The sequence below is a fragment of the Thunnus thynnus genome, chromosome 9, assembly GCF_963924715.1.
Source record: "Thunnus thynnus chromosome 9, fThuThy2.1, whole genome shotgun sequence".
Lineage (NCBI taxonomy): Eukaryota > Metazoa > Chordata > Actinopteri > Scombriformes > Scombridae > Thunnus > Thunnus thynnus.
Window position 1 is genome coordinate 22,285,053 of NC_089525.1, and position 27,405 is coordinate 22,312,457.

The window sequence follows — 27,405 nt, forward strand, 5'->3', positions numbered from 1 at the left end:
AACACCTTTATGAAGCCTATAATATATTTCTTAAATATTTTTTAAAGGTTTTGATTCAACTTCATGATTATTTTGGAGGCTTTATTTTCTGGTGCTGTTGAATTTAATCACTGAGAGGTGTTTATAATATTTAGTCTACATTCATTGATATAAATGAGGTGGGCAAAATATTAGAAACATAATGCATTACAACTCACCAGCACTACAAACTACAGCCTCCAAAATGTATGAGACTGTATTAGTTTTAGCTACAGTAGTCGTACCTAATAAACTGACAAAAATTAGTGTATAAACGGAGAAAAATAAACTATTTAATCACTGTAATGTAGCTACCAAAGAATATGTCTCCATGTGATATAACAGTTAAAGGATATAAAGCTGTATAGTCATTTGGTATAAGTACAACACTGACTGATAACCAATATCTTTGGCTAATTGCCTACGGGAACATTTAAAAACTTCGACATATTTTGAGGGGGGTTCTGTAAAGTCACTCAACCCTTAAAGATATAGGCTATTTTAAGTCCTTCTACGAATACTATAGAGGGCTTGAAATAATACATTGATTGAATGAAGTGCTCTAGAAAAATGTTTTGAGTGTACACTGTATGTGGCACATAGTGTAGAAAAGTTTTTTCACACTTTAACTTCATAACTTCTAGACCGTTGATGCTGTCACCAGTACTCTCTCATAGGGTACATTGTTTTTCATGCTTTTCATTTCTACATATTACACGGGCAGACATTGTTATTGTTGTTTTGTATTTGTATCGAAGCTCTATTTACCCCAATCTTATCTGAGTTGAATTTTTATTTGTGCTGTTGTATTACTATCTGGTAATGCAAGAGCACAATATACCCTGTGAGATCATTAAAGTTTCATCTTATTAGCCCAGTAGGCAAACGTACAGAATGCAGGGAAATGGACATCATTACTGAGCACTACTTCCAGGGAAACATAATACTTCTTTTTTCTTTTGGCTGACATTAATGATTGGCTTCTTTGTCGTGCCATTGCAGGCTTGTCAGATGCAGCTGCTATGGAGATGAGATCCACCTCGGGCTAAATAATGTTAATGGGATTCCCACACAAACACCTATCACATATATCTTTAAGATGCTACACACCCACCTAACAGCATCACATTACAAATCTCAACTATTTCACTTTCCCGGAGACGATTCTGTTCCTCTGGATTTTTCTTAACAAAATGAAAGAAAGAAGAAAAATACATTTCAAAATTCAACATCTGAAAACCTTTTTTGTGGATTTCAGCATAGCCTGTGCTGGGTCAATACATACATTAACTCCCTCTGAAATGTACGTCCTATTTACACACCGTTGCTATCAGTCCTGCTGCATGACACAGGGCTAAGCGATGTAGTCATTGTGCCGACAGCACTCCAAATGTATGGGGGTGGAGAAAGAACAGTTGAGGAAGTGTGGATAGATACTGAGGGAACAAATAAGAGATGATGGGAGAATATGGTGGATGCACATGTGTAGACTACGCTCCGGCATGGAGACACATAAATAGTCTGCACTGAGAGACTCCTAGGGGAGGTGAAGTGGGCTGCAGCTTATGCCACATCCCTGTTGCATGGCTGCCGTGAGGAGTGGAGGCTAAAAATGATCATTACAATCATTAAATCGAAGTGACAGGTGGCTGCAGTCAGGTAAATGCTGAATTCCGTCCAGTATCTGTGGGATTAAGGAGCGACGTGAATTCCTTGTCGGTAATTCTTCAAGACAAATAGCAGGGCTCCCTAGACACCGCCCCCTTCAAGGCAGCAGGCAGCCTGCACTAATTAGCAAGGGAGGTGTGAAGGAGAAATCATTACTTTATCCACACACTGTGCCCTACATACCCCTCTCTCTCCCCCACAGACACCATCAGTCCACCTCCCATCTATCCTCTCCCCACAATCTGCAACATGATGTGCGAGCATGTGTATTTGTCTGTAAGTGTGCTCGTGTGTTTGTGTGCAAAGCCAGCACCCAGCAACAGAGGATGCTGCCGCTGAGATCAAAATGGAGGGCAAATGGAGGACCACAGTTAAGGCCAAAACACAAGGGTGTGGGTTTGATTTGGAAAATGGTGGGGACATAAATTTGGCAGGGGGTCTTCGCTTAGCTGTGTAAATTCTTAGCTGTTCACTCCTCTTCTTTCCCTGCCTGGCCTGGTCTTTCTCTCTTTCTTTTTCCGTCTCTCGCTGTGATTAAAAACAAACCTCAATGAAAATGTAAGGGCCAACTAAAACTGTTATGCAAGTTATGAAAATGAAGGGAATTTCTGATTTTCACTAGATTACAACACTAGATAATAAGTTAACTGACCAGGCTTGTGCTTACTGACAAATGATATTTGCTGATAGATGTAAAGCAAGTGAGCCAACTAAGCATTTACTACATACTTAGATTTACCAAGAAATAAGCCTTATGTCTCTTTTTCTTGACATCATTGATGCTAATCCAGACTGCTGCAGGTTCAATCAGTCATCAGACAGTAATTAATTATAATGTTAACTACAGTAACCCTGTAGCCACACAGATGGGATTTGAAACTGGGGAAGACAGAAGAGCAAACTAGGAATCCGGGAAGAATTACTAATGCTCCTCTTGTTTGGCCAACAAGTATAATGCCAACATGAGGAGAGGAAGAACAGTTAATGTTAGCCAAGTCAAAGTAATAGCACAAAATCCCCCTACAGCACACCCTATCACAACATTTAGTTTGTTAGCTAACTACGTTATCTGTTAGTGTTAGTCAAGTATACTAACTACTAGTATAACATTAATATCTGTAACTATTTTTGTTTGTACAGTGCTAACCTTAACAAGACGATTACAATTCCTGGTCTATAGTGAGTTAGCCAGCCCAGGACAGCTGTGTCTTTCACATCACTGAACAATCATCGTGTTTAATTTGATACTGGTACCATGACGTTGATGATCACAGAAGACAAAGCACCTGTGACACGACCCTAACCCTGGATTGTCTTGTGCTCTAGCCTTGAGTCTCCTCTGACTAAGCGCGCTGTTTCTGATTCATCCAAAATGCACTCCAGCAATCACATCACTGCATGTAAAGGAGGCAGGAACAAAGCAAACTAACACCAATAGAAACTTTATTTCTTACCCAGTGGGAACATAAGGGAGTTAACCCTTTGTAGAGCTGATGGGAATTATATTTGACTAAATGCATATGCAATTAATATCAAATTAGTTTTGGGGACAATTATAGGTAACCAGAAAAGTGGTGTGGACATATCCCCACCGTCCCTACTATAAATTACGCCCATAGCCAAATGGGAGATGGGGAAAAAGAAGAAAGAAGGGAAAGAAGAGGAGGGAAGACAATGATGGAGGGGCTGGAGGGAATAGAAAAGAGCGTCAGACTAACCACTTGACAAAAGAGGTGGAGGGTTGGATTCAGGGAAGGGGTGTGTGTTCCAAGGTGTGTGGACAGCACAGCACTATGAATCCCTGGGTGTAATTACTGTATGATAGAATGGTCTCTGATTGATTGTTTGAGCCTGCAGGACCTCCAAAGCACCTCTGTGCTGTGGATGAGGCCTTTGTGGCAATGCTTAGCCCCCCTCCTGTGGACCTCAGCTGGGCTCCTATTCCCAGCCGTATGATTCATGAGCACTGGAGCTCTCCTCTGACCCGGGCAGGCCTGCAGCCCAAACCATCAGGTAGGACTCAAAACAGTTGCCCTCTCCGCAATTAATGAGCTAAAGAAGCAGAGGGCAACCACCACCGCCACCGCCTTCCCTCTTTTGTTCTCTCATTTAAAAGCCTGCATTCATAGCTGGTCTGAATAAGATCTTGTTACCAAAGAGCACATATCAACAAGAAGGGAAAAAATGCAACAGTATGGTGATCTTGCTAAAAGCGCCACTGTTCATACTCAGACATAAACCGCCGCAGGCTTACCAGTAGGAGTACATAGTCAAACCAATCAGATTTAGGGCTAGATGCCACAAGTAAAGTGGTGCACTTAGTACATCTTGGCCACTATCTCTTCAAGAGCATCTTGAATATTTAATCATGGCTCAATTTTACATACAAGCTTTTAAAATATGTGATATTTATTTCATGGGGACAGAATGCATAAAAGCCACAGAAATTGAGCCCTGTTGCATCTTCCCTCTTTTAAAAATGCACTTATATTGAGCAGCACTCTCTCTGTTTGTGCCCCAAGTTACTTTTACTACTATCTCCAAATAAAAAAAAAAAGTCCGTAGTAAAAGCAGGAAAAAGTACATAAGAAAGTGAGATATTAGAGGAAAGGATTTGGAAACGTCTGAAAAATGAAAACCATTGCAGGTGAAGCCCATAAATTTTAACAATATTTTTAAACAATACAGCTTCACACATATAGAAAGAAAAAATATCTACACAGGCACTACACTTAAACACAAGTGTCACTCAGCAGCACCGGCAACACAAAAAAAGGCACACGAGCAGCACGAAATAAAACAGTGCCGCAAAAAGATACATGGTTCACAAGAGCATGTAAGGAAAATGATAGCATTGCACATAAATCCCCCTCAACTACCCACCCACTCAGTCTACACCCCTGAAAAAAGCGCCCTTTCAGCACATATTCATAAAGATTCTCTAATGGCTTCCAGAGGGACGAGGGGGCCTTCTCCTCAGACAGAGACATTTCACAGGCCCACAGGCAGAGCAGAGAAGAGCCAAGAGAAAAATATCAAGTCAGAGAGAGAGAGAGAGAGAGAAAGGAAAAAAGTGAAAGAGAGACAGAAGGAGAAAAAAAGAGAGAGGGAGAGGGATGTCTTCATCATGAGTGGAATAGAAATGATGTCCCACTGGGGTGGGTCTATTAGTGAGCCTTTACATACAAAGGCAACCTAACCAACTTCCAAGCGTGGCAGCAATGCAAAGCCCCAGATTACTATGGCAGGGAGATTAAGGTTGTTGAGGAAAACACACTTCTTGTAATACAGCAGATAGATGCTCACAGAATGGGGTTGGCGATATCGCCCTAAAATAAGATGATATTGTAGGGGATTAGAGCTGCAATGATTAGTCCAACTAATCAATCGACAGAAAATAAATCGGCTATTAATCAGCTATTTTGATAAATGATTAATCCTTATAAATGCCAAACATTTCCTGGTTGCAGCTTCTCGCTTCCACACTAGCAAAGTCACTGTTTTCAGAACCAGCTCCTCCACAGTGGTGCTAGAAACATTATTACTTTTACTTTAAACCATGCTTGTATGATAAGATAATTTCTTTATGACATTAAAAATGATGCAGATATTGTGAACTAAATGGTACAACTATTCACACATCTGGACTGCTTGAACAATGTGTTCGATGGCAGAAAGGACAATCATCCAAAGCATGTACTTCGATGAAGGTTATACTGATGACAGACCTGTAAAAGTGTTCAAACCATACAAATTTACAGCAGGACTTTGACTGACATTCTAGGGGCACAATTAGGCTCAGTTCAACTATGGACCATGGACCAATTACAGTGAGCCTTTAGTTCAAGTGCATTTACCATTTCTGCCTCAGCGCTGGGAATCAGAAGTAGGTCATTAATGATTCCTCATGAACAAAATCCTCTACTCAACATGGTGCTCATTAAAATTGCATTGGGAAGGTACCATTTTCACTTATTAGCTTAATTGTCAGGTCATGTAGATTGGACAGATGACAGTGAAGGTGTCTATGCCAAAGGACATGTTAGTTTCAGTCAGCCACCGCTGATATAGAGTATAAGCCATCAATCGCTGAACATGATTCATACGTTATACGTATATACGGGCCAAATTAAGCTACAGACAAATTAAACGGGCTTGCTCATAAATTATAGGACGGAGACGGGGGCACCCTATGTATCATTGCCATGTTAGTCATCAATCACTGCGAGGTTGGATCTCTTAACTTCCCATCTCATGGAGAACTGCGAGGGTTATTCTCTCATCTACTCTTTCATTGTCCCTTCACCCTAAGATGAAAGTGAGGCTTCACAGGCGAGCTGACTGCTGAAGTATCTGCTAACCTCACAGTCTAACTAACCTCAGTCTTGCTTCATTGCACTGCTTAATTTCTGATTGAACATTTGAACACGCTGCTTTATCCTAATAAGCTCTTCAGAGTAAGTAATAAGAAATCTTTAAGAACTAATCAGGAAATACTGTTGTCTTTTAGGCTTATAAAAGGACAAATAGATATGTGTGCATCGTGTGTATACTTGTGGGTTTGTAGTTAAAGCATTTATTTTACTTTATTTTACATAATAACAAACCCATAGTCCCTTCTTTCAAGGTCCACCCTTAACATGGCAATCAGTGACTATTTTCATCATCTATTCATGTGCCAACTATTTTCTTGATTAATCATTTAGTCTTCAAAATGTCAAATAATTATGAAAAAATGTCCATTACAATTTCTCAGAGCCAAAGGCTAGGTCTTCATATTAATAGTTTTGCCTCACCAACAATCAAAGTTCTAATGTATTTGATTCTTCAGTCATATAGTGTATCTATAATCTCAGTCAATATCACTTTCTCTGTTTCACTTTGAGAACATATAACAAGTGTAAGGAATATAAGAACTCATATAATGAAACTATAATATATTATTTGAGATTCAAATGTGGCCTTTATAGTAGTGGTAGATGACATTTCCCTTTACATGAGCACAGTTTGTTTGCTGTAGATCCTACTGTAGATTCTGCACATCCTACACAGTTAGTCAATGTTGAAATCCCAACCATTTTGCCCATTGGGCCAATAATTGCTTTGCTATAGACATATTGAACATGTACATGTGCTTTGCTTCACAGACAGAGCAAGCAGCACCTTGTTATAACAACATTTTTACCATGTTCCACAGTCCTGACTGACATATTTTTGGAGGAGACACTTGACACAGGCTCTTCACATTTCTTGCTGTCTTCAAAACCTGGAACCATTTTTAGGCAAATGCCCTAAGAGGACTTTTAATACCAGTGCTTATAAATAAGTTAAGATTTAATGCCAACAAAGTGTGTGTCATCTCAGTAAAAGGTGGATATCTCACTAAATGTGTATTATGTTCTCTCATTCAGTTACAACAGGGCACTGGGTGCTTTATTCATTAGAAGCCATTACTTTGATTAGACACTTATTATTATTTAGAAAGAAAAACAACCTGTGCACCCCCAAAAAACACACATCAATAAACAGGTGTCATTCAACATATTTCTAATTCATCACATCGATTCACATCTTCAAAATGATTGGCATCATTAAAAACCTTAATGGGTTATTTACAAGATGCCAGCACATGTCCGCAAATGACCATATCATGCAATTCTCCTGTGGTTGAAAAACAAAAATCAATGATGAAAATTAGCTCCATTCAGTGATGTCAGACACCAACAGAGATGTGACTGAAGGCCACAAATAAGATGATTCTACCAAGACAATTTCAACAATAACAAGGGAATCGTCAGTAAATGACACTTCTGGTATTCTTGACTGTCATGTTGTTATCTGTATCTAAATGCTGTTGCTCCAATCCTCTAAAGTGGCTCTAAACCATCACACATATTTAGTTTACTCACTTACAGTCCTGCATCACATGCAGCAAATACAGCTGATTAAGAATATGGAAAGCCTTTTAAAAGATAACCTATTTTTATTTGAATCTCAAAGAGTGACATTTAAAAGGAAAACTGATAAAGAGCGATGAAACGTGGACTCTACTGTCCTGAAGACAGCGGCAGTGATTAAACATTCAGATATTAAACTGAGGTCATGCACTGCTACAAAGAGTAAGAACCCCTGAGAAACGAGAAAATATTCTACACCTTGTACCTTATCAAAAGAGATGAGCAGAATGAGACTGCATTTATTGTTATACTATGTATGTCTGGAAAAAAAAAAAAAAACTTTTATCGTAAAGCTTTGAAATAAGCCCAACACAAAGTAAGAGGCCAACTTTCTTGCTTTAGCAGTAACAACAAAGCCATCACAGGTGCTATACTCCATGCTCTCTTAAACCAGCACAATGGCTCTCCAAAAATATAAAAGGGAGGAAGTGAGAGGGCTGTGCTCCATGCTTCTCAGGTGAACAGCTGGACTGTGGAATATTTGGCGGGCAGAAAGTATGAGGCACAGCTGGCTTTTAAGAGGAAGAGCTCCCCTGGAGCCTCTGGGAGGTCACAGCCTGCTAGGCCGTGAAGCGTTGCTCGGCAGGAGCCGTGTGTAAAGGCAGAAGGCCTGTGCCACTGTGTGCAGATGTTCCCCCCGCTCTGCTGGCTGCTTCAAAACACACACAACACACACACACACACACAATGCACGAACCTTGGTGCAGAGATGATTTAACACATAGCAGGAACACTTAACACACACCTTCACTGACACATATACATAAACACAGGCGTCACACACATTCATACATACTGTACACACATATTCCCTCTCTATACACTGTCTGCACCACTACATCACTTTCTTGTGTCCTCCATAGCAACGAGCACCACCTCGGTGTTCCTGAGTGGTACCGCTGGAAACAATAAAGTAGGCTTTAAATGAGCTCTCCAAGGTCTAAAATACTCAAACAAATGTAAGAAGGTGCCCCTCAAATGCAGCAGCAAACTGCTCCTCCTCACTTCATAACAGAGCAGCTTCTATTCATTACCCACAGGTAAAGCCGAGTTACAGGACAAACTAAAGGTGAAAATAGCTCAAGGCTCCAACCTTCAACCCCCTCAGTGCTATATCTTATTATGTATGTCTCTCACACTGCGCCACATTTGAATAGCATGCCACAACAAACACAATCAATAACACAAAAAACGTCCTTCCTTTAATTCCTGAGCTTTATGCATTTATCGACCTCAGTGCTCTTCTGGGATGTATACATGAGGGACAGACCATGCTCTCCGCGGCAAAGTGAGCCAATGTTTGCGGTATCATTACAAAATAACTCGTTCAAGAATGTCAGTCAAAGTCGTGCGTTATGGGAGATTTATTTCAGGTAGAACGTGTGGCATGAGAGATGGCACCATAGGATAGGTACCGTCATGAGACACCAGCATCAGCAGTCTACTGACAGTGATGAACAGAGAAAAAGACAGTATGAGTGGCAGGCCCTAGTGAGGGACAGTACTCCGCTCAGCAACCTCTTCCGCACCGTCTGTCCACCCCGACAAACCCTTGCAAACCCAAGAGACAAATCCTGCTGCTGACACCAATGGACAAGCACATCTGGCAACCAGGGTCCACTGGGGTCTACAGTGACAGCCCCAATCAGCCACTTGATATTCACTGTGCTGACTTCCCATCCTCTCACTCTGATGCCAGACACAGGAGGAAAGAGAGAAAAAGAGAGAAGGGGGCAACCTTTCAACAGGAAATCAAATATTAATCAGCCCAATCAGGCACATCTCCGTATAACTGCAGTCTGACACTGATATCCAATCAATCAGTCAGAAAACCTAAATATGGATGGATTACCTTGAGTTCAACAAAAGAACAATAGGAGTTTTAGACTGAATGATGACAAGGGGACCATAAATATTAATGCCTCAGTGGAGTGCTGATAAGTGTTTCCAGAATTGTGTCATTTTAGAACTAAATCTCAGCTCATCAGCATGTGTGTAACGCTGAAACACGTGAACGCTTCGGTACAGTATCAAAGTAGCAATGGTTGTTTGCAGTGTTAAAACCTGTACTGATATGACAGCAGTGGTTGTTTTATATGTATTGTTAGTTCTATTGCCCTTTCATTAATTATGTACCAGAAACTGGCCAAAGGCTATATTGTTGTCTGCAGTGAAAATTAAATATTGATAAAGCTCCAGCTTTCACCCCAGATTTCATTGTGTTAACAAATATGTTTTGTTTGCAAAACAATTTGAATTTAATAATTCATCAAAAGGGGGAGAGGCCATTATCATTCAGTATGAGCCCTGTGCGGGCTCCAGATGTCAGGGATCATGTCCTCTCACTGACGATACATGCAAAGTCTGTGCCCTCTTTTATACATTATTGAAAGCAAATTCTGCAAGGTGGGTTTAGACATGGGCACAGGGACTGATACAAAACATGTATAGAGGTGACCTGAGACTGTCTGTCAGGAAGAAATCGTGACAGAACTACAAAGACGTATTTACACACATTCTGTGTGATCATGGTTTTCATTTCAATTTACCGAAGAGGGATTTGGTACATGCAGTATGTTTTAAACTAAAGAAAGAGCTTGTAATTAATCCTGACCAAATTAACACACATTTTGTAAACTACAAGCTTTCATTGTGCAGTACATGATGTATTCTTTAGCTTTAAACCCTTAAAATGAAGATGAAATGAACTCACCACAAATACTGGATGTTTAAAGGTTAAAAACTCACAGGGCCACAAATCCAGGCTACAGAGAGATCATAGCGTCCCAGCGGGCTATAACATTAGTCACCAGCTTCATGTTGGTCATAAATCTAACGGAGCTGCATCTTGACTCCGCCTGGGAACATGAATGTAATCCTTAAAACTGAAATTATTCTTTATTTGTCATCATGGGCTGAAAGGAGGATGAAAACAGGCGATTACAACCTTAACCTGCCACATCCAAACCCTGTTGACCACTCCGTCAGCCCCCGGTAACAAAGCTTGACTTGACATTCTGTTAGCAGCGGTGTGGGGGCTGCAAAATAGAGGGGAAGTGGTGGCTGATAGGCGTGACGGAGAAGAGAAAGAGAGAGAGACAAGGGACGCCTGTTTGGGATTTACAGCGGCGGCGTGCTCACCTAGCAGCTGACCGTACTGCTTCACAGGTCAGCCGTTCTAACCGGACTCCATTAATACGCCAGTCCACCTTGTGGCACACTTTATGCTCCAGCGCATCCACCGCCTTAGGGACAACTTCACTGGCACTTTACTCTAGAACAAAGTAAGAAAGGAGGAGGCCATGGGTCCAGGAACAAAGAAACCCTCTGAAAATAGAGGAGGGGTAAGAAAGTCACACAGAAAGTTTGAAGAGTAGTTTTCTCACTGTAGACTTATATACTTTACTGTATAGAGCTGCAGATATAGTGAACTTGCACAACTTCAAATGTCAAAGTTTTTTTCTTTTTTTACTTAGTTTTTTGCTTTAGAGTTGACTCAAGTTCATCTGATATACCAGGTTCTACTTTTTTGGCCCCATGGCCTGAAGCACACTTTGGGGACAAGCACAGACATCATGGTATAAATGTGTTTTATGGCCAGGCAGCTGCCGGGGGCAGGCTGTTTTTTATGCTTTCTGGCCGAGTACAACATGGCCACCTGCTTGGTGTAAAACCCTCACTGCTATGCTGGGCTTTATGGGCACGTTCCGCAACTAAACAAAGATATACAAGGACGTGTGCGGAAAGAGCTGCCTGCTGCATATGGTGTGCACTTAAGCAATTCATTGGTGCCATCAGCATCGGAGGGAGCAAATCCTCTGCTCCTTGTGGCTTCCAGAGCACCATGGGACCTGAGTGATATTGCTTGGTTCATGAACCCACTGATGAATTACTTTCCTCTACAAGTCCGCGTTTCCCTTAGGCATGACTGTATGTGTCACTCTTCTGACAACTCTGTTTTCCTAAGCTCCAGAAAGCCCGCTGATTATCCTGAGACACTGTATGGAGATACTGCAACTGGGTGGGGATTCACAGATGATCACCCCTAGGATTCATAGAAGTGAGCTTGTGTGCGGGCTGCGGAGGGAGGTGAGTGGCACTCAACCACCTGCTCTTCTGATAAACAAGTTCATGTATGAGGAAGAGAGAAAATGATTATTAGAAGGATTTTCAGAGTGTCATCCCTCCCTCTCTCTCACTATCTCACTTTTACAACTACGAGTGGCAGAACAAAATTACTCCCCGCCAGTGAATAATAAGGAAGTTTATGAAACGTGACGAATGCGACGGCGCTCTACATGAAATACCAATGAGGGAGGCGCCCCAGCGTAGCAAATGCTACATCCTAATATCAACAGTCACCTTGTGTTACTCCCTCTACTCCCCAGAAGGACACACCATGGTGAGAGTATGAACACATAATGCAGGGACACTGACAAACCCAGCGCTGGCATGTGGGCACGTACAGGCGGCATGCCACCACAGCGGGCTGGCACCAGGATGGGCACAGTGGAGGACAAGAGGGGAGGAAGTGTTGTCATACATCGTCTCAGTGTCGGGGGTAGGAATGCTGGCAGTGTCACCTGTGTGCTGACATGCTGTGTGCATATTCGGTCGCAGTGGGGGTCAGAGAAAGTGTGTACATGACTCAGATACAGTTGTCACTCAGTGTATGAGTGAGTCGAATTAGACACCAATTAACACTGAGAAACTAGCTTGGTGTGATGCTCTTGAATGAATGTGTGAACCTGAAACTAGTGCTGAAACAATTAATGAATTCAATTATGAACAGAAAATGTATTGACAGTTGACGTTTAGTTTAGTTTAAACCATTAAACGTTATTTGCAGCGTCTTGTTTTTTGATTTGATTTGCATTTCTCAGTTTTATAGTGTTTTAAATCTAAAGGATAGGTTCAGATTTTTGTCAAGTCTATTTTAAAACAAGACTCACACGGCCATATGCATGTCGAGAGAGTTATTGGTGGCTGTCATCATTCTTCCTCGCCACACTGGATGTGAAGACATCATTTCCTTTCAATGTAAGTGATGGGGGACAAAATCAATAGCCCTCACCCTGTGCAAAATTGCGTTTTAAAGTTCAGCTGAAGCTAATATGAGGCTTCAACTGTCTGAGTTACACAAATCATGTGGGCATCTTCCAAAGTCACAGTCTTTTTTTTTTTATAGGAGTAAATTTTCCTCCTCGTTCGTCTGCTGAGCTGCAGCGGAGGGATAGAAACACAAAGAGCTCTTTGGCTAAACTTTGGAAAGCATTTTTGCACAGAATGAGGTGACAAAACGTGAACCTCTCCTTTAATAGCTTTGGGTAGCGCTGAGCAAACATTCTATTCAATTATTATTGTTCACAGTGGAATCACATTGTGATATGATCATATTATTGTTTTCCATATAAATGAATCTAAACAAATTATATTTAAAATTAAAAGCATTAGTAATTGAAGGTTTTATTGTCTACATCTGAAGACATTTGTATTACAGTACAGTGGAACATGTTTCTCTGCTCATGATATTAGGGATGTATATCAGTTGAAAGGTTTTGCTAGTTTAAGCACTAACACAAAACCCCACTTTGAGGAACTACTGTGTATTTTTTTCTACAAAACACCTTTTTCTTTATACAATGTATAAAACAAAAGCCACATTTCTTAAATGTTTAATGTTTAAACACAAGCAGCCTAAAAGTGGCAACAATATGGTTTCTATCATAAACTGTGATCAAGAATAAGAAAGAACAGTGTGAATCTGAGCATTTATTGCTCGCTTTCTATTTGTGATTGTCTGTCATTTAGATTGGCCCCTAAAACACACTGAGATTCATCAGTATTGTTAAAATATGATGATTAATATTGTGATATTGTTTCCGACCACATTGCTCAGCCCTACCTTTGGGTTTTTTGTATCGCTGGTTTTTCAAATCATTTGAAATCTCCATTGTTTATATCCATGTTCACTAGCTAGCATCCTTATTCTTCTGTGCCTTTTGCTAGCACATTTCTTGGCATGTTTCTGAAACACCTGCGTTGCTCAATAGCACTATAGAGAATGTGAAGTTGATGGCAACATCGTATTGGATTTTGGGAATGCGTCATGTTGTGAGGATGGTGAAGATGGCTGCCTTTCTGATGGTGAGTTGATTACTTTTAACAACATTCCTGCATCGATTAAAGTGCTTAACGTGGGACGCTGATAGTAAGTGAAGTCCACTGAGCAGTTTAAAGCAAGGCTGTAAGCTAAAGTTACTACAGTGGAGTTGACAGTTCAGAGATAGTAGAGCTGATGCAAGCTGAGCTAATGCTATGATGATATGAATAATGTGCTTTTTAAATATGTTTTGCACAGTTAACCCCTGTTAATAAATATGCTGCACCAGTTTGGACCCAGAGCTTCATTCTGAACCTGTAACACACTCAAGCTAACTGGCTAAGAGCTTTAGCGTTAGCGTTAGCGCTAATCCTAGTAACTGCTTGTTAGTAACTCATACTTGCTGCCTTTTTGTCTCACAGTAACATTTGACACTTACTGTTGATCAGCAGTTATATAACTGAACGATACTTATATACTTCATATATTTTAGAATATATTTCCTCATGCACAGTTAATACCCTGTCTACATGAAATATGTAATATTAAAACTTTGGAACATCTTGTTATATTTTTGTGCACCGACAGGCCCGCAGCCCGCAGTGAATGGCAGAGCTGCATCACAGTGAGTGATGAAGACCGCAGCAGCAACATGGGACGCCTGAAGAGAGTGAAGCTTGATGCAGGACTGAAACAGAAGCTGCAGGACATCCAACAACTGTTCCATAGATGAATATCATCCTCTCAGTCTGCCCAGCCAGGAGAGACAGCGTGATGGCGCCTGTGTTGGTGTGTTGATGGGAACATTAGATTGCTCAGTTGTTTCAGAGAAAAGCATCCAGGGACTGGGCTGTGGCTGCTGGATATTAGTGTAGTCCTTCACATGCTCCTTTTGTAAAATAAAGATTTATTCTAAGTCTGATGTGGTGTTTTTTTCTTTCATATTATATAACACCTGTACTTATGTTTTAAATGTGACATATAAAACTTATGAGTACAGTTTTGTGTAAACATGGTTGCAGAGTTTTCAACAATTTACTAAAAAATATCCAGTGCTGTTTGTGTTACCAAGTGTCCACATCAACCAAATAATCCATGTAATAATAATCCATGATGACAAGTCTGCTGGCCTTTAATATTGTTACACTACATTACATTCAAACAATTAAATGTATAATATAGGGTTTACATTTCACATTAATACTGAGGAAATGAAGAGAGGAATCACAGCCAGGTCTGCTCAGATAACAAGTACAATAATAACATGAATATTTATGATTTCTGTGAATGTTCAGACTTCTGTTCATCTATACATTTCTTTCAAAGACTGACAGAGTGGATATGAACAGCAGAGGGTCTGCTGTCAAGGTTGGAGGTGTTTTCATCTACTGTGGCACAGACTGCTTCTGTCAATACAATACAATCAAGAACTACAACAAGAGCTCAATGTAAGTATATGTGACCACTGAAATACCAAAGATAACTAACTTTCCTCCTTTGTTCAGTGTGATGTTACTGTCACTTTGCAATAAACTTCGCTAAAGTTCAGATTATTATTGTTCTTCATGCTGAACAGTCACTTCATTGCTGTCTGACCTTTGACTGTCTAGTAAGTGTTTTATTTTGTTTGGTTTAATAATTGAGCCAAAAAGAGGAGTGGCACCTTATCTTTGTACTCTCGCAGTTTGCCGACTTGTGAATTAGCAGATCGCTCGGCTGCACCCGGCCACTGCAGAACTGTTTATGAGCTTCTGGGGATTTGTAACTTTTAAATTATTTAAGCATTTAACCAACTTTTTCGCCAAACAAAACAAAAGGTAAAGCAGGCAACCACCGTAGCACCGTAGCAGGTGCAAGATGGTGCCCCCGTCCAAACATGCAACGCGGCTTGACGTACCTTTACATTGTCTATTAGTGGTCAAAAACTCCATGGGGTACCATTAAATGATTAATTAGGAAAAACAACAACAACAAAATAAATATAGATAAATTGATAATGAAAATAATCATTACTTGCTACCCCACAGTGAAGGAATGAACTGGCTGACCTCAGTTTATTTAGCTAGCTCACTACTGACATATAACACTTTAGTGTTTTGCATCATCATGTAGGTTTGTCTCCAGGTTACGGCGGCTCCTGTTCATCCATTCTGTCCCTTCACACTCCTCCACAGCTGAGTGACAAAAGTCTCTCCTGAGTGAAATCATGCGTTTCCCTCTTGCCTTTATCTCTGATGGCCATTCCCACTACCTCGCGGGTCATTATTTGCTGCCGGGCGCGACAAAGATGAAGTCTACTTTGTTTGCTCGCTCGCACTCTTTAAACCTTTCAGTGCAAAATGAGTTGTTATGTTTCAACTAGAGCATTATTAATAATCACTGGTTAAAACGCCGAGCTGAAAAATAAACTGTTAGGAGGCCTGAATGGAATACCCTCTATTTTTTATGAGTGTTTGTGTGTGTGTGTGTGTGTGTGTATTTGTGCGCATGCATGCAAGTTTGTATTTGTGGGGTCAACCCTTTTATCCTCATCTTTCAGGAGAGAGTGTGTGAGTGTTTGTGTGTTTCTGCATTTTCCGCAGGGACTATTTCAGTTGAGGGCAAAGAACACAGAGAAACTTTGAAAGAGCTTTTATGTACTTTTGAGTGAAATGATCCTAAGAAAGGCTTTTTATAAAAAAAAAAAGAAAAAAAAAAAAGAAAACAACTTTTTTATTCAAGCTCCCACATCCAGAAGGGCACTTACTCAATTACCAAGCTCCATTCCTCCCTTTCTACATCCATCAATCCCTCCTCTATTCTTAGTCCTGCATCTGTGTTGTGTGTAGAGGCATTGCCACGGGCTAAGAGCATGAGCTTAGTAGTAGAGCAATGTAGGGCATGTCAGTGAGTATACAGTGAGTCAGCCATTTGTAACCACTTTTTGGCCATATTGTGAGACTTCAAAAGATCATGCAACCAGAAACAAAAAGGCAGCATACTTGATTACTAATCTCGCTAATGTTGACTGTTTTTGAAGGAAAAGTTTATTGACCTTGAACTTTTTCTGGATGAATAAGTTTTGACTTTTGAAGTTGTTCAAAAAGACAACAAAAGAATGTACTTTGATATCGTATATTGGATAAAGTAAAATAGGGCATATACAGATAAGGCTGATTCTCTATGACAAGCTAACTGAATGAGAGGTAAACTCATTCTGTCGCCCTCACTTTCGCATCTCAGCTCTCTTTTAACTACAGCCTTGTCACTCAGTAGCCTGAAAGGCAAGACCTCACGCAGGTTGGACAGATAAAAGTCTCCTCACTTCATTGCTGTTTGACATTTTACCTCCCAGAAAAGTTTCAGCCTCTCTTATCCTCCCTTTCTTTCACTCCTTCCATCTCTCTCTCTCTCATACACACACTCCTCTCGATGTGAGTCCATCTCCTCTCCTCCTGTCCATCTGCCAGGCAAAATGGAGCCTCAGACAAAGGAGACGGAGGCTAACTCAGTGATCTGAATCAAATGGCAAAGAGGAGGAGGGGAGCAGAGGAAAAGAGGAGTGATGGGTGCCAGGGAGAGAGCAAGGGAGATGTGGGAGACAGAGAGGTTGGATGGTGAAGGGAGGCATGAGGGGCTAGATGTGAATTTTTTCTGACAGGTTGAAGTCTCCTCTGAGCTGACCCTCTCCCTGCTGGGAGCCATGTCTCCTGGATGTGGGTGGGGTGAGGCAGGATGGAGAAAAGTAGATATAAAAAGGAGCAATGAACTGTGATCGTGGAAATGCCATGTTGAATAGTATCAACGGTGATCAAGAGTAAGCATGTAGTATATTCATTTGACCAATAACAAAACCAAAACTCTCGTCTGGAAACTATCAGTAATACATTTTCCAGGTTAGATTAATACCACCGTCACTCAGTGTCAAACAGCATTATTGGACATAGTGTTCCTATCCAGCACTTGAAGTAAAGTGACATAGAAGACACAGCTGCTGTCTGGTTCATTTTAAAATTTCATGTACTGAAAAAAAGTGTATTGATTTGTAAGTAGTAACACTGCGGCGGGGCACACTGGACAAACACAATGACAAGTGACTCCAGGGTTGAAGAAGGAAGAAAAAAAAAAAAGAGGGCAGATCATTGGTTTGAATGTCTGGGGAGGATGTCTGAAATATGTAAGTCAGATGGCTCAAGACTCTCACATGACTAACACTGAATGTTGAATAAGGCAAAAAGAAAATACAGCAGAGACATTGATTTGAGTTTATTTCTGGGCCAAAACAATCGAGTCAATCAACAGAAAACCAATGTGGAACTCTTTGTGATTCATTATTTTAATCATTCATCAAACAAAACAGACAAGCGTCTTTTTGTTTATGAATGTTGGCCAAACAAAACAAGCAATCTGAAAACCAAAAACCTAAACTTGACTTCATTTGTACTGTATTTCACTGTAATTACTTACTAAATTAGAAAAATACAAATGAACCTCTCAGCAACACTTTCATGTACTGCTGAATGCAGAGAGTGAATGACAGACTGAGCCAGGCTGTATCCAAAATCTTTCCCTATTTACTGTATAGTGCACTATATAAACTGTGCACCATTTATTTGAGTGTGAAATCTATGATATATACAATACTGTGGCCCCAAAAACTCCCACAATGTAACAAAAAAAGTAGTGCTGTCTGCTAACGATCCCACGGTCAGGGGTGGTGGAGCGTTCTCGAGGGGCCCCTACTGAGCGTGGGCCCCGGGGCAGCTGCCCCGTCTGCCCCCGCGGTCTTTCCGCTTATGCCCACAATGCATCTTGTCACATTTTATAGATGTAAAAAAACAAATTACAGTCGTGCGACTCTACAGCTGTTATATAGGGAGTAGTGAATGAGTGATTTCAGAGACAGATAGATATCATATACTGACCTCTGTTGTTGGGGGTGTGATAGGAGATGAGGATGAAAGATTGAGTCAGTTAAGTTGTATAATTTTTATTTAGCTTTCTTTTATAGAGTCATATTGTCTCCTTGCAGCCTGGTAGCAGTGTGGAGTTGGGAACCACTGCTCTATGGGAGGAAATGCTTTTGGGAACACATGAGATTTTTTTCTGCAGTACCACATTTGGCCACTGGAAAAAAAAACAAAAAAAAACAGCATAGCTAAGTTTGCAGTTCTATATTCAGCTCTCATGTATAAATGTCATAAAGAAAATGTCTGCTGTCTGCTGTGTCTAATGAAAATACCAAACAGTGTTTGACTAAATGCAGGCGTCTTATCTTGAAAACGCAGCGACTAGTGCAGCGTTGCGGCGGATGGTCACATTATTTGACATACTTTAATACAGATGACGCTGAGCTGTTTATGGCGCACACACAGCTGCAGAACATTAGACAAGGAAAATTCTTTCACAAACATAATTATCGAGACACCCATTCACCCTGAACACACACATACGCGCATTTATCAAACTCTCATGTTTAAGTGCAAAGTGCTGCTTGAATAAGATTTCTCCTCAGACAGAATTAGCTCAGGTAAGGGGGGAATCGTTACTGTCTGCTTTGTCTCATCTCCATAATGTTTGCGTACTCTCAAGTAGGTGGAAATGTGAAATGAAACATAATTATGTTGTACTCCTGCTGACAACTGATCTGTCACCAGCCGCATTAGAAACACGACTGTGTGTAGCGTGAAGGAAAGAGGGAGAGAAAAGAGAACTTGTGTGGGCCCGGCTCATCTCTCAGGCTCTGACGAGACTACTTACCTGAAGGTTGTAAAAATAAAAAAAAATAAAACAGGATAAAATAAATAATTCCTGCCACATACACACAACTGTACCTCTAAGCTCATTAGACAAACACACTTCCCATATCTCATCCCTCGTTCTACCATCCCAACCAAGACAGATCTCCCAACCTCGTTACAAAGCGCAATTACACCAGACCAGACACATATAGCATGGCTGTATAATCTTTCTGAATCACCTGGAAAGTCGAGAAGATAAAAAAGCCACCCTTCTTTAGAGCTGCAATGCTGGTGCATTGTAAGGAACTAGGTTGGCCTCTTTCAGCATGTTTACTTGCAGCCAAGAACAAATTAACCTCCCAAGATCAACAATAAACCTAATTAGAGTTGTGTTCTGCAGCACACATCTCTAAACACAGATCACAGCTTGTTGAGAGATGAATCTCCATCTGTCTGGCTGCACACTGGGAGGAGGAGAGACTCAGAGAAGATCAGTCCCAAGAACGGAGCTTAGCGTGTTTCTGTGTGTGTGTGTGTGTGTGTTTGTGTGTGTGTGGAAGGCTCTTGTGGCCACAGGGTTACTTCCCCATGTCAGCCCTTATTTTATGATGTCATGCTGCAGCAGGGAAGTGGGACATGGCACATGCACAGAGAACACGCCATTGGATTTGAGCAAGTTTTGTGGTGGTGGTGGTGGTGGTGGTGGTGGTGGTGGGTGTAACGCTAAGGAGGTAGGACAGGAACAGCTCTGCCCTGCCATTTGACACTCACTCCTGGGACTCAGACATCCAGACAGGGAGGAACACATGGGTGAGGAAACAGGAGAGTCAATACATCTCTCACACACGCTGTAGTGAAGCGCAAACAAGTGTATACAGAGTTCAATTTCCCCCACGTTTGCTACACTAAAATAAAATATGCTCTCACATTTTATTATTAATTCCAAACCCAGATTGCCTGTAATAGAATCAGGCACACAATGCTTGTTTTTTGACAACCTACAGGAGATGAAACACACAGAAAATGTTTCCCTGGTTATCGTATTAAATCCTCCAGTATCAAATAATAAACAAATTATTGAATTTTTACGCCGCCTTTCCTTATCATTCAACTTGGGCGGGGAAAATTTGTAGGCACAGGAGAGATTTTAAGGTCTGAAAAATGATTAAAAAGGGCAATTTTTCTGGATATGTGTTTTCTGACTCTAGTAATTTCCCTAAGCTGCCATTGGACATGACAGCATTATCACTTTGCCTTTGACACTGCGCAAGATAAAGCAGTGGGGACACCAAGGTCCAAATATGTTGCTTTTATAGGTAGGAGCTGTCCCATTCATCATGTGCCAACACCTAGAGCTCTCTGTAATCCCTGTCCATAAGTCAGCGTGGGGCAGGTATCTTCTGCCCTGCCACAAAGTAAACTGAGGATGTATTTTTATATCTGAGAGTCTTGGCAAAACAAAAGGTGAAACCTGAAAAAAATAGAGAAGCACCATAAATATGGTTTGACACGTGAATTAGTCAACATAATGAAAAAAAATACAAGACAACATATCTTTCAGAAATCAGTTTATATAACAAAGTGGTTATTATTTAGTATCATATTCCATTACATATTCTATGGAAGGACAGTGTGCATAACCATTTTGTTTTTTTTTTTCATGTTCTTAAGGATACAAATAAACTTAAAATGTTACAAATATAAATGTTTTTAAGACAATAAAACATACTCAATGACAACAAGGAAGGTAGGCAGGGATATGGCAGCATACACATTAAGGTTGGACTGGATTCGTCAAACCGTTGTGAGTGTTTGTTTGTTTACTCAGCCGCAATTGGTCTACCACAAATCAATAGTAAGCACTAGCAAAGTAGGAAAGACTTGGTTATGTGGCAGCTGGGAACTATTTACCAAAAGAAATACTTTGCAAATAGTTCACTCTGTTAGTGGCAATGTCATATTCAAACATCTCAAACAATTTTTTCATCTGCCTGAGCAGAATATCTTGTGAGGTAAAGTGCAAAGTCAGTGAGTGTAAGTCACATTGCAAACTTTTCTTTTAATTAAAGCGCTTGCCACCAAAACATCACCAAAATGGCACCTTTGCAGTTTTTCGATAAGGTCTTTCATACCCCTGCCTCCTCTCTCTCACAATTACCATGAGCACAAGTCATATCATTCAGGTTTGTTAGTTACAAGCTAAAAGACGATGGGATGATTGGCCCGAACACATAAAGGGCCTGTTTTCACACTAAAATGATGAACCTCTCCTGCTATTTTTCTATAAAAACACATACTTGGGATTATCCTAAAAGATGAGTTGGGAGAGAACTACAACAATCACTTACAGGGATGATGAAGAATGATGTCATTGTAGAAGTTTCTCTAATAGCTGAAAGTTAGCTGCACTGTAGCTTTCTTTTTAATGAAAAGAAAAATAATTTAAACACTTATGATTTCAGAAACTGCATTCCATGGTGTCCGTGCATTGTCTATTGAATGGCAACCGGTTTTAAAGCTGTGTGAGGCGTCATTCAGGAAAAAAAAAAAAAAAAAAAGGTGCTCAGTGATCACTGTAGCAGGAACTTCTGCAATGGCGAACACATGATAGATGGAATCATTACAAAAAGTGTTTTTAAAATCCAAATAATAAATTACATCTTACAAAAGATGTTTAAGCATTTTTAGATAAGAAATACCACATGACTATCATTTGTAATCACATCAAAATCTCCTACATAGACTGATGTTTTTAATTGGATCAACAATGTTTATTAAACAATGGCTAAAAAACAAAAGTTTTTATGTCTGTACAATCTTTCTCAAAAGAGACCTGTACTCCCTTTAATATACAAAAAAACAAAACAAAGCAAATAAAATAAAATAAAAAAGATAACACAGGGTTATTCTGTCATCATGGTGAGAACTATGTTTTAAAAAAAGTTGGCACATGTTGAAAAAGAAATATCAGTTGATTAAATAAAAAAAAAAGGTTTTCAGTCAAATTATTCAGAAAGAAATAGATACTGTAACTGTCACCACATACCACTGGTTATTTTGGCATGATGAGTATCCAATCACAAGGTGAAAATAACACCAAATGTCACGTTGGCATTGTGTAACGGAGCATCGATGTCCAGAAAAACGATGTTATTCAATGCCTCTAACGACACAGATGTGATGACAAAGGGCGATTTGCGATTAGAAAAAGGAAATCGCTGCCTTTTGCGGCACGTCTCTCTCTCTCTCTCTCTCTCTGCAGTGTACTACACATCACTACAAACTCCTATCTATGCAGAGTCCATCCATCCATTTATCTTTACTGCTTATCCTCTAGAGGGTCGCGGGGGAGCTGGAGCCAATCTCAGCTGACATTGGACGAGAGGCGGAGTACACCCTGGACAGGTCGCCAGTCGATCACAGCGTAGAGACAGGCGACCATTCACACTCACACCTACGGGCAATTTAGATTCACCAATTAACCTAACCTGCATGTTTTTAGTCTGCGGGAGGAAGCCGGAGTACCCGCAGAGAACCCTCGCAGGCACGGGGGAGAACATGCAACGCAAACTCCACACAGAAGGGCTCTAGCTGGCCGGTGGGTTTGAACCCAGAAGCCTCTTGCTGTGAGGCGACAGCGTTAAACACTGCACCACCGTGCCGCCCTCTATGCAGAATCCCTTATCCGGAAACCTCATTTTCTATGCTTTCTCTGTGTGACTGCTTGAACCTTATATTCAGGGGAGAATTATTGTCTCTTTAAATATGCAGACTTCTCTGAGCATTGTGGATGCACCTTGAGCCGAGATGATGTGTAAAATTGCATTTTTAGAAGCATGCGGGCTGGGAGAGGAGGCATCATGAAACAGACACATCACAAGCAGCACTGGCAGATTGTTTAAATGAAAAATCTCCATCTATTCAGCCCAGGAATCAAGCACGCTGAATCCTATTTTGCCTGGGTTCCTGTTCCGATTACTGAGTTGGCATGGCGCTCACACACACTCCAACAAACACAAACACAGACATACAAAGCCTAGAGCACAGTTATAGTATTACTAAAGTAACTTGTGTTATGGTAAAAGGGTCACTTATGCCATTAGTGCTGGGGAATTGGAGGGTGTTTGGAGACTTGCTTGCTAAGACAAGCTTCATCTTGTCTTTTCTGCCCCTCAGTCGATTATTCTGGTCATGCCCACTCTCCATGTGGAGTCAGTCCTTGTTTTTAGTAGCATCTGCTTACAGTTTAGGGCAGTAAGAGGACAGGGCTGCCCTAGGCATGAATACATGAATAAGTAGTACACATGAAGAAACTGTTTTCTACAGCGGCTCCTGTCAGAGACACGAAGCTTACAGCAAAGACTCTACTAGTTTGAACCCGTCAGGTGTGTGTTTCAATGCTGAGAGCTTCATTAGGAGGGAGAATTTATTGAAAACAGCTGTGAAGTATTTTGCTATGACATCACATATCCCAACAGGAAACAGGGGCTTTAATAGGGTGTTACATTGCGTAACTCTAAAATACTTAAGTGTTAAAACCATGGATTTTCTCGTTAGAGTTTGAATGCTTTTTACTCACAGGGTTTTCAATTTATGCACAGAATACGGCCTGTGGTTCATATTAAGCCTTCGCTTTGCATTTAGTTCAATGATATAAATGATACTTGTTAATATCTCAACTGTGAATTTTAAGCGGTAGAACATTAGCTGTTTCTATTAATTACACGTTGTTTTTTAATGTGAATGTTTCTTTGAGGAGATAATCATTTTTTAACTAAAAGTGTGCATTTTAGTTTTCCCACAGAGCTTATTTCTTTGAAAAAAAAAAAAAAAACATCCACTGAAAATAAGTTGTGGTAAATCTGAGTGGAGTAAAACATTTAACAATTTGTGACCAAACAGATATAATTCTTTTTTAGAGCCTTCATATATTTAACCAAAAAAAAAGAAAGAGAGAAATAGACTTTGTATAATCAAACTCTGAAAACCTGTGTGACCTCGGGAAAGGTCAAACGGTCATGTTAACTCCTCCAGGCAGTTTATATGCATTTAGAAATGTGTCAGTCTCTCACGTTAACAGCAAAAGTGACCTTGGGACAGAGATCAGCACCCGCAGGCATCGGTTAGATATTACAGAACTAAAAATAAAATGCATCTTGTCAAAATGGAGATTACACTCTCAAGATCCATGAGTCACATGCCCTGACATATCAGCGTAGACGAGGGCCAGCTTTTTTGGCTTTGTGGGATATGTAATGAAACGAAATGATTCATGTGGACTCTGGGTACATTGACTATTAGTAATTGCCTGCATGTGAGGTGAAGGAGGGGTTGACAGAGTTAAGAGTTCAGCAATAAAAAAAGAAAAAAAAGGAAAAGAAAAGCAGGTTGTAGAACTGCCAACATGGGTGTTGAATCCAGGTTTTTTCCTGTGAAGAACAGCTGGCCACTGGCCCTTTGTTGCATGTACTCTGTGCGGCAGTATGTTCTTCTGAGTGATAAGCATACATTATGGTGCCGTCCTTCTGGGCAGAATGTCTATTTTTAATATACTGCATGTTTCATGTCAAAACAGTATGAACTATGGTGTTTTGGTTTAAAAAAAAAAAAAAAAAAAAAGGATTAGATTAGAAGGCTTGCAGAAATCAAAATGGATTTTCAAGCAGTGAAAATCTTTCATTTCCAACAGCAGCAGCCTAAAAAAAAAAAAAAAAAATGTTCCTTTTCCTATGAATCAAACCATCTAGAGAGGACACAGACATTTTGAGTGATGAGAAAGTAATGAATAAATATATAAGGCGTCAGACGAACAGCATGAAAATTAAATGTCTGTGAGTGATGTACTGTAGATCCTTTAGTTCTGTGTGGCTTCTTTAGGCCTATTTGTTCCGTACTTGGTGCTGTGTGTGTGTATGCGTGAGAGTGTTTTGCGTCTGTGTGTGTGTGTGTGTGTGTGTGTGTGTGCGCGCCACAGTGACGTCTGGTCTGTCCCGTCTTTCAGATGTCTTCCAGGTCTCCTCCTCGCAGGCCTCTTTGGCACTTATCTAGCGTCTTATGATAGGCGCGGGCGATCATCGAGCTTGGTGATTTGCGTTGTGGCGTGAACGAGACCTTTCCAGGACTGCACGGCGGTTGTCTGTTCAGAAGGGAGAAACAACAAAGAATCAAAAAGCAGCGAGTGAGACTGAGAAAGAACAAGAAAGTGTTGTTACATTGATCCATACTGGCACGCAGGAGCTCAACTAAATGAAAGACTGTATAGAGAAACTAACGGAGGCAGAGAAAAGAGACGGAGTAGAGAGGAGAAACAACATGAAGCAAATCCAGGCTGACTGAGAGCGGAGCAGCAGGGGAGGACGGGAAAAAACAGAAGAAGCTGCTGGAGTGGAGGTGCTTGTGTCTGGAGTCATAGTAACTCCATTCAGCTCCTGATCCAGGCTTCCACTCAAGAGCCCCTCAACTGATTCTCACATCAGATGCAACAAATGCACAAAAGACAAAGTAAATGCACACATGCAGGCACACACAAACAGTTGGGGAAAAAAAAAAAACAAGCGTGGGCGGGAGAATAATAAGGCTACATATACAGGCACATAAAGAACACGAGAAGGCAACGAACAACCACTGCAAGATTTATTCGTGTCGCACCGTCGTTCTGGTCTGCTTCTTTGTGAGGATAACGTACATTTGAATAAAACGGTTTAAATATAAACTGGAAGATGCTGAAACAAACAGTCAAATATAAAAGTTTGAAGTAGCTGCTGTGCACCTGGTGATTAGTGACACTGATCGTTTCGCTGCAGCCTTTGTGGTCAGAAAACAGTCACACTTTGGGTTTTCTCTGTTGCCAATTCTGCGACAGAGTCATACAAACACTGCCTCCCAAGCTATCCAACCATGCCTGCCCAGAAATGCCCATGGCATCCGCTGGGCAGCCAGGTGGCAGGTGGGGCTGGACAGAACCAGGAAGCATAGCCATGCAGGCACACCCACACAGAACTCCCTGGTATTTCCAAGCGTGCCGCCACCACCACCGTGCCTATTACTCAGTGCCAGCTGTAGGGTGCCAGGCGTCCCGGACTGGGCGTTGTTTAATGGCACTCGCTCCATCCATCATGTCAGGTAATGAGCTGAGAGTGACTGTGATGGCTAAGAACACATACACAAACATACACACACACACACACATTACACAGACTCCCACCATCACAGTAGAGAACAGAAAGCACTTCTTCTTCAGATTGGATACAGAGCAACATGCAGATGGTGCACAGGAGGAGAGAGGGAGAAAGAGGGAGGGAAGGAAGAGAAAGAGCGAAAGGAAGACAGATCAGGATGTTTAATAAAAGGGGATGAAGGCTTCTGTATTCTCTGCTTCTTTCACTTTAACATACATTCATATAAAGTAGGTGATCGTTAAAGCTAACGCGTTCTGGCAGCGCGTTGAAAAACATCATCACTACTTATCCACGCACTCATTATTATGCCCACAGGTTGTGCTTCACACAAGCATCCGCAGTACAAGAAGGAAAAAAAAAAAAAGAAAGAACGGGGACTGACTAGGGAAAAAAAAAAAAAGTAGATCATCCACAATCTAACCCTGCCAATCATTTGCAAGCCCAATTGCTGTAACCTCATTTCTGGTCAAACAGTGGCCTTTAACCCTCAGTCTATCAGAGGGAGAAGAAAAAGAAGAAAATACAGTCTCTAATGCGGGCTCATCTTGGGCTACATCTATTACTGTAAATACGATTGGAAAAAAAAGACAGCAGAAAGGATCAAAGAAAAGACTATACAAAAGAGGCTATAAATGAATTGGGAGATGAGTAAAATCATAAAAGACAAACTGGAACAATCCACAAACAGATCTATAGAAATGACAACTCCTGGGGTTTTGAATAAAGAGTGCACTTTCACAATATATAATTCTTTTGAGTGC

General features: G+C 40.8%; 1 protein-coding gene and 1 long non-coding RNA gene across 9 annotated transcripts in view; one reads left to right on the forward strand and one right to left on the reverse strand.

The window, feature by feature from the left end:
* The window catches only part of LOC137189699 (uncharacterized), a 183,989-nt gene that overhangs the window by 117,643 nt on the left and 38,941 nt on the right, over positions 1 to 27,405 (forward strand). The gene's annotated exons all lie outside the window — the stretch shown is intronic.
* The window catches only part of diaph2 (diaphanous-related formin 2), a 381,473-nt gene continuing 375,087 nt past the window's right edge, over positions 21,020 to 27,405 (reverse strand). For all 7 annotated transcript variants that reach the window (XM_067599729.1, XM_067599728.1, XM_067599726.1 and 4 more), the window contains one exon: positions 21,020 to 25,602. In XM_067599729.1, coding sequence (XP_067455830.1) covers positions 25,538 to 25,602 — 65 coding nt within the window. In that variant the 3' untranslated portion in view covers positions 21,020 to 25,537. The remainder of the gene's footprint in view (positions 25,603 to 27,405) is intronic.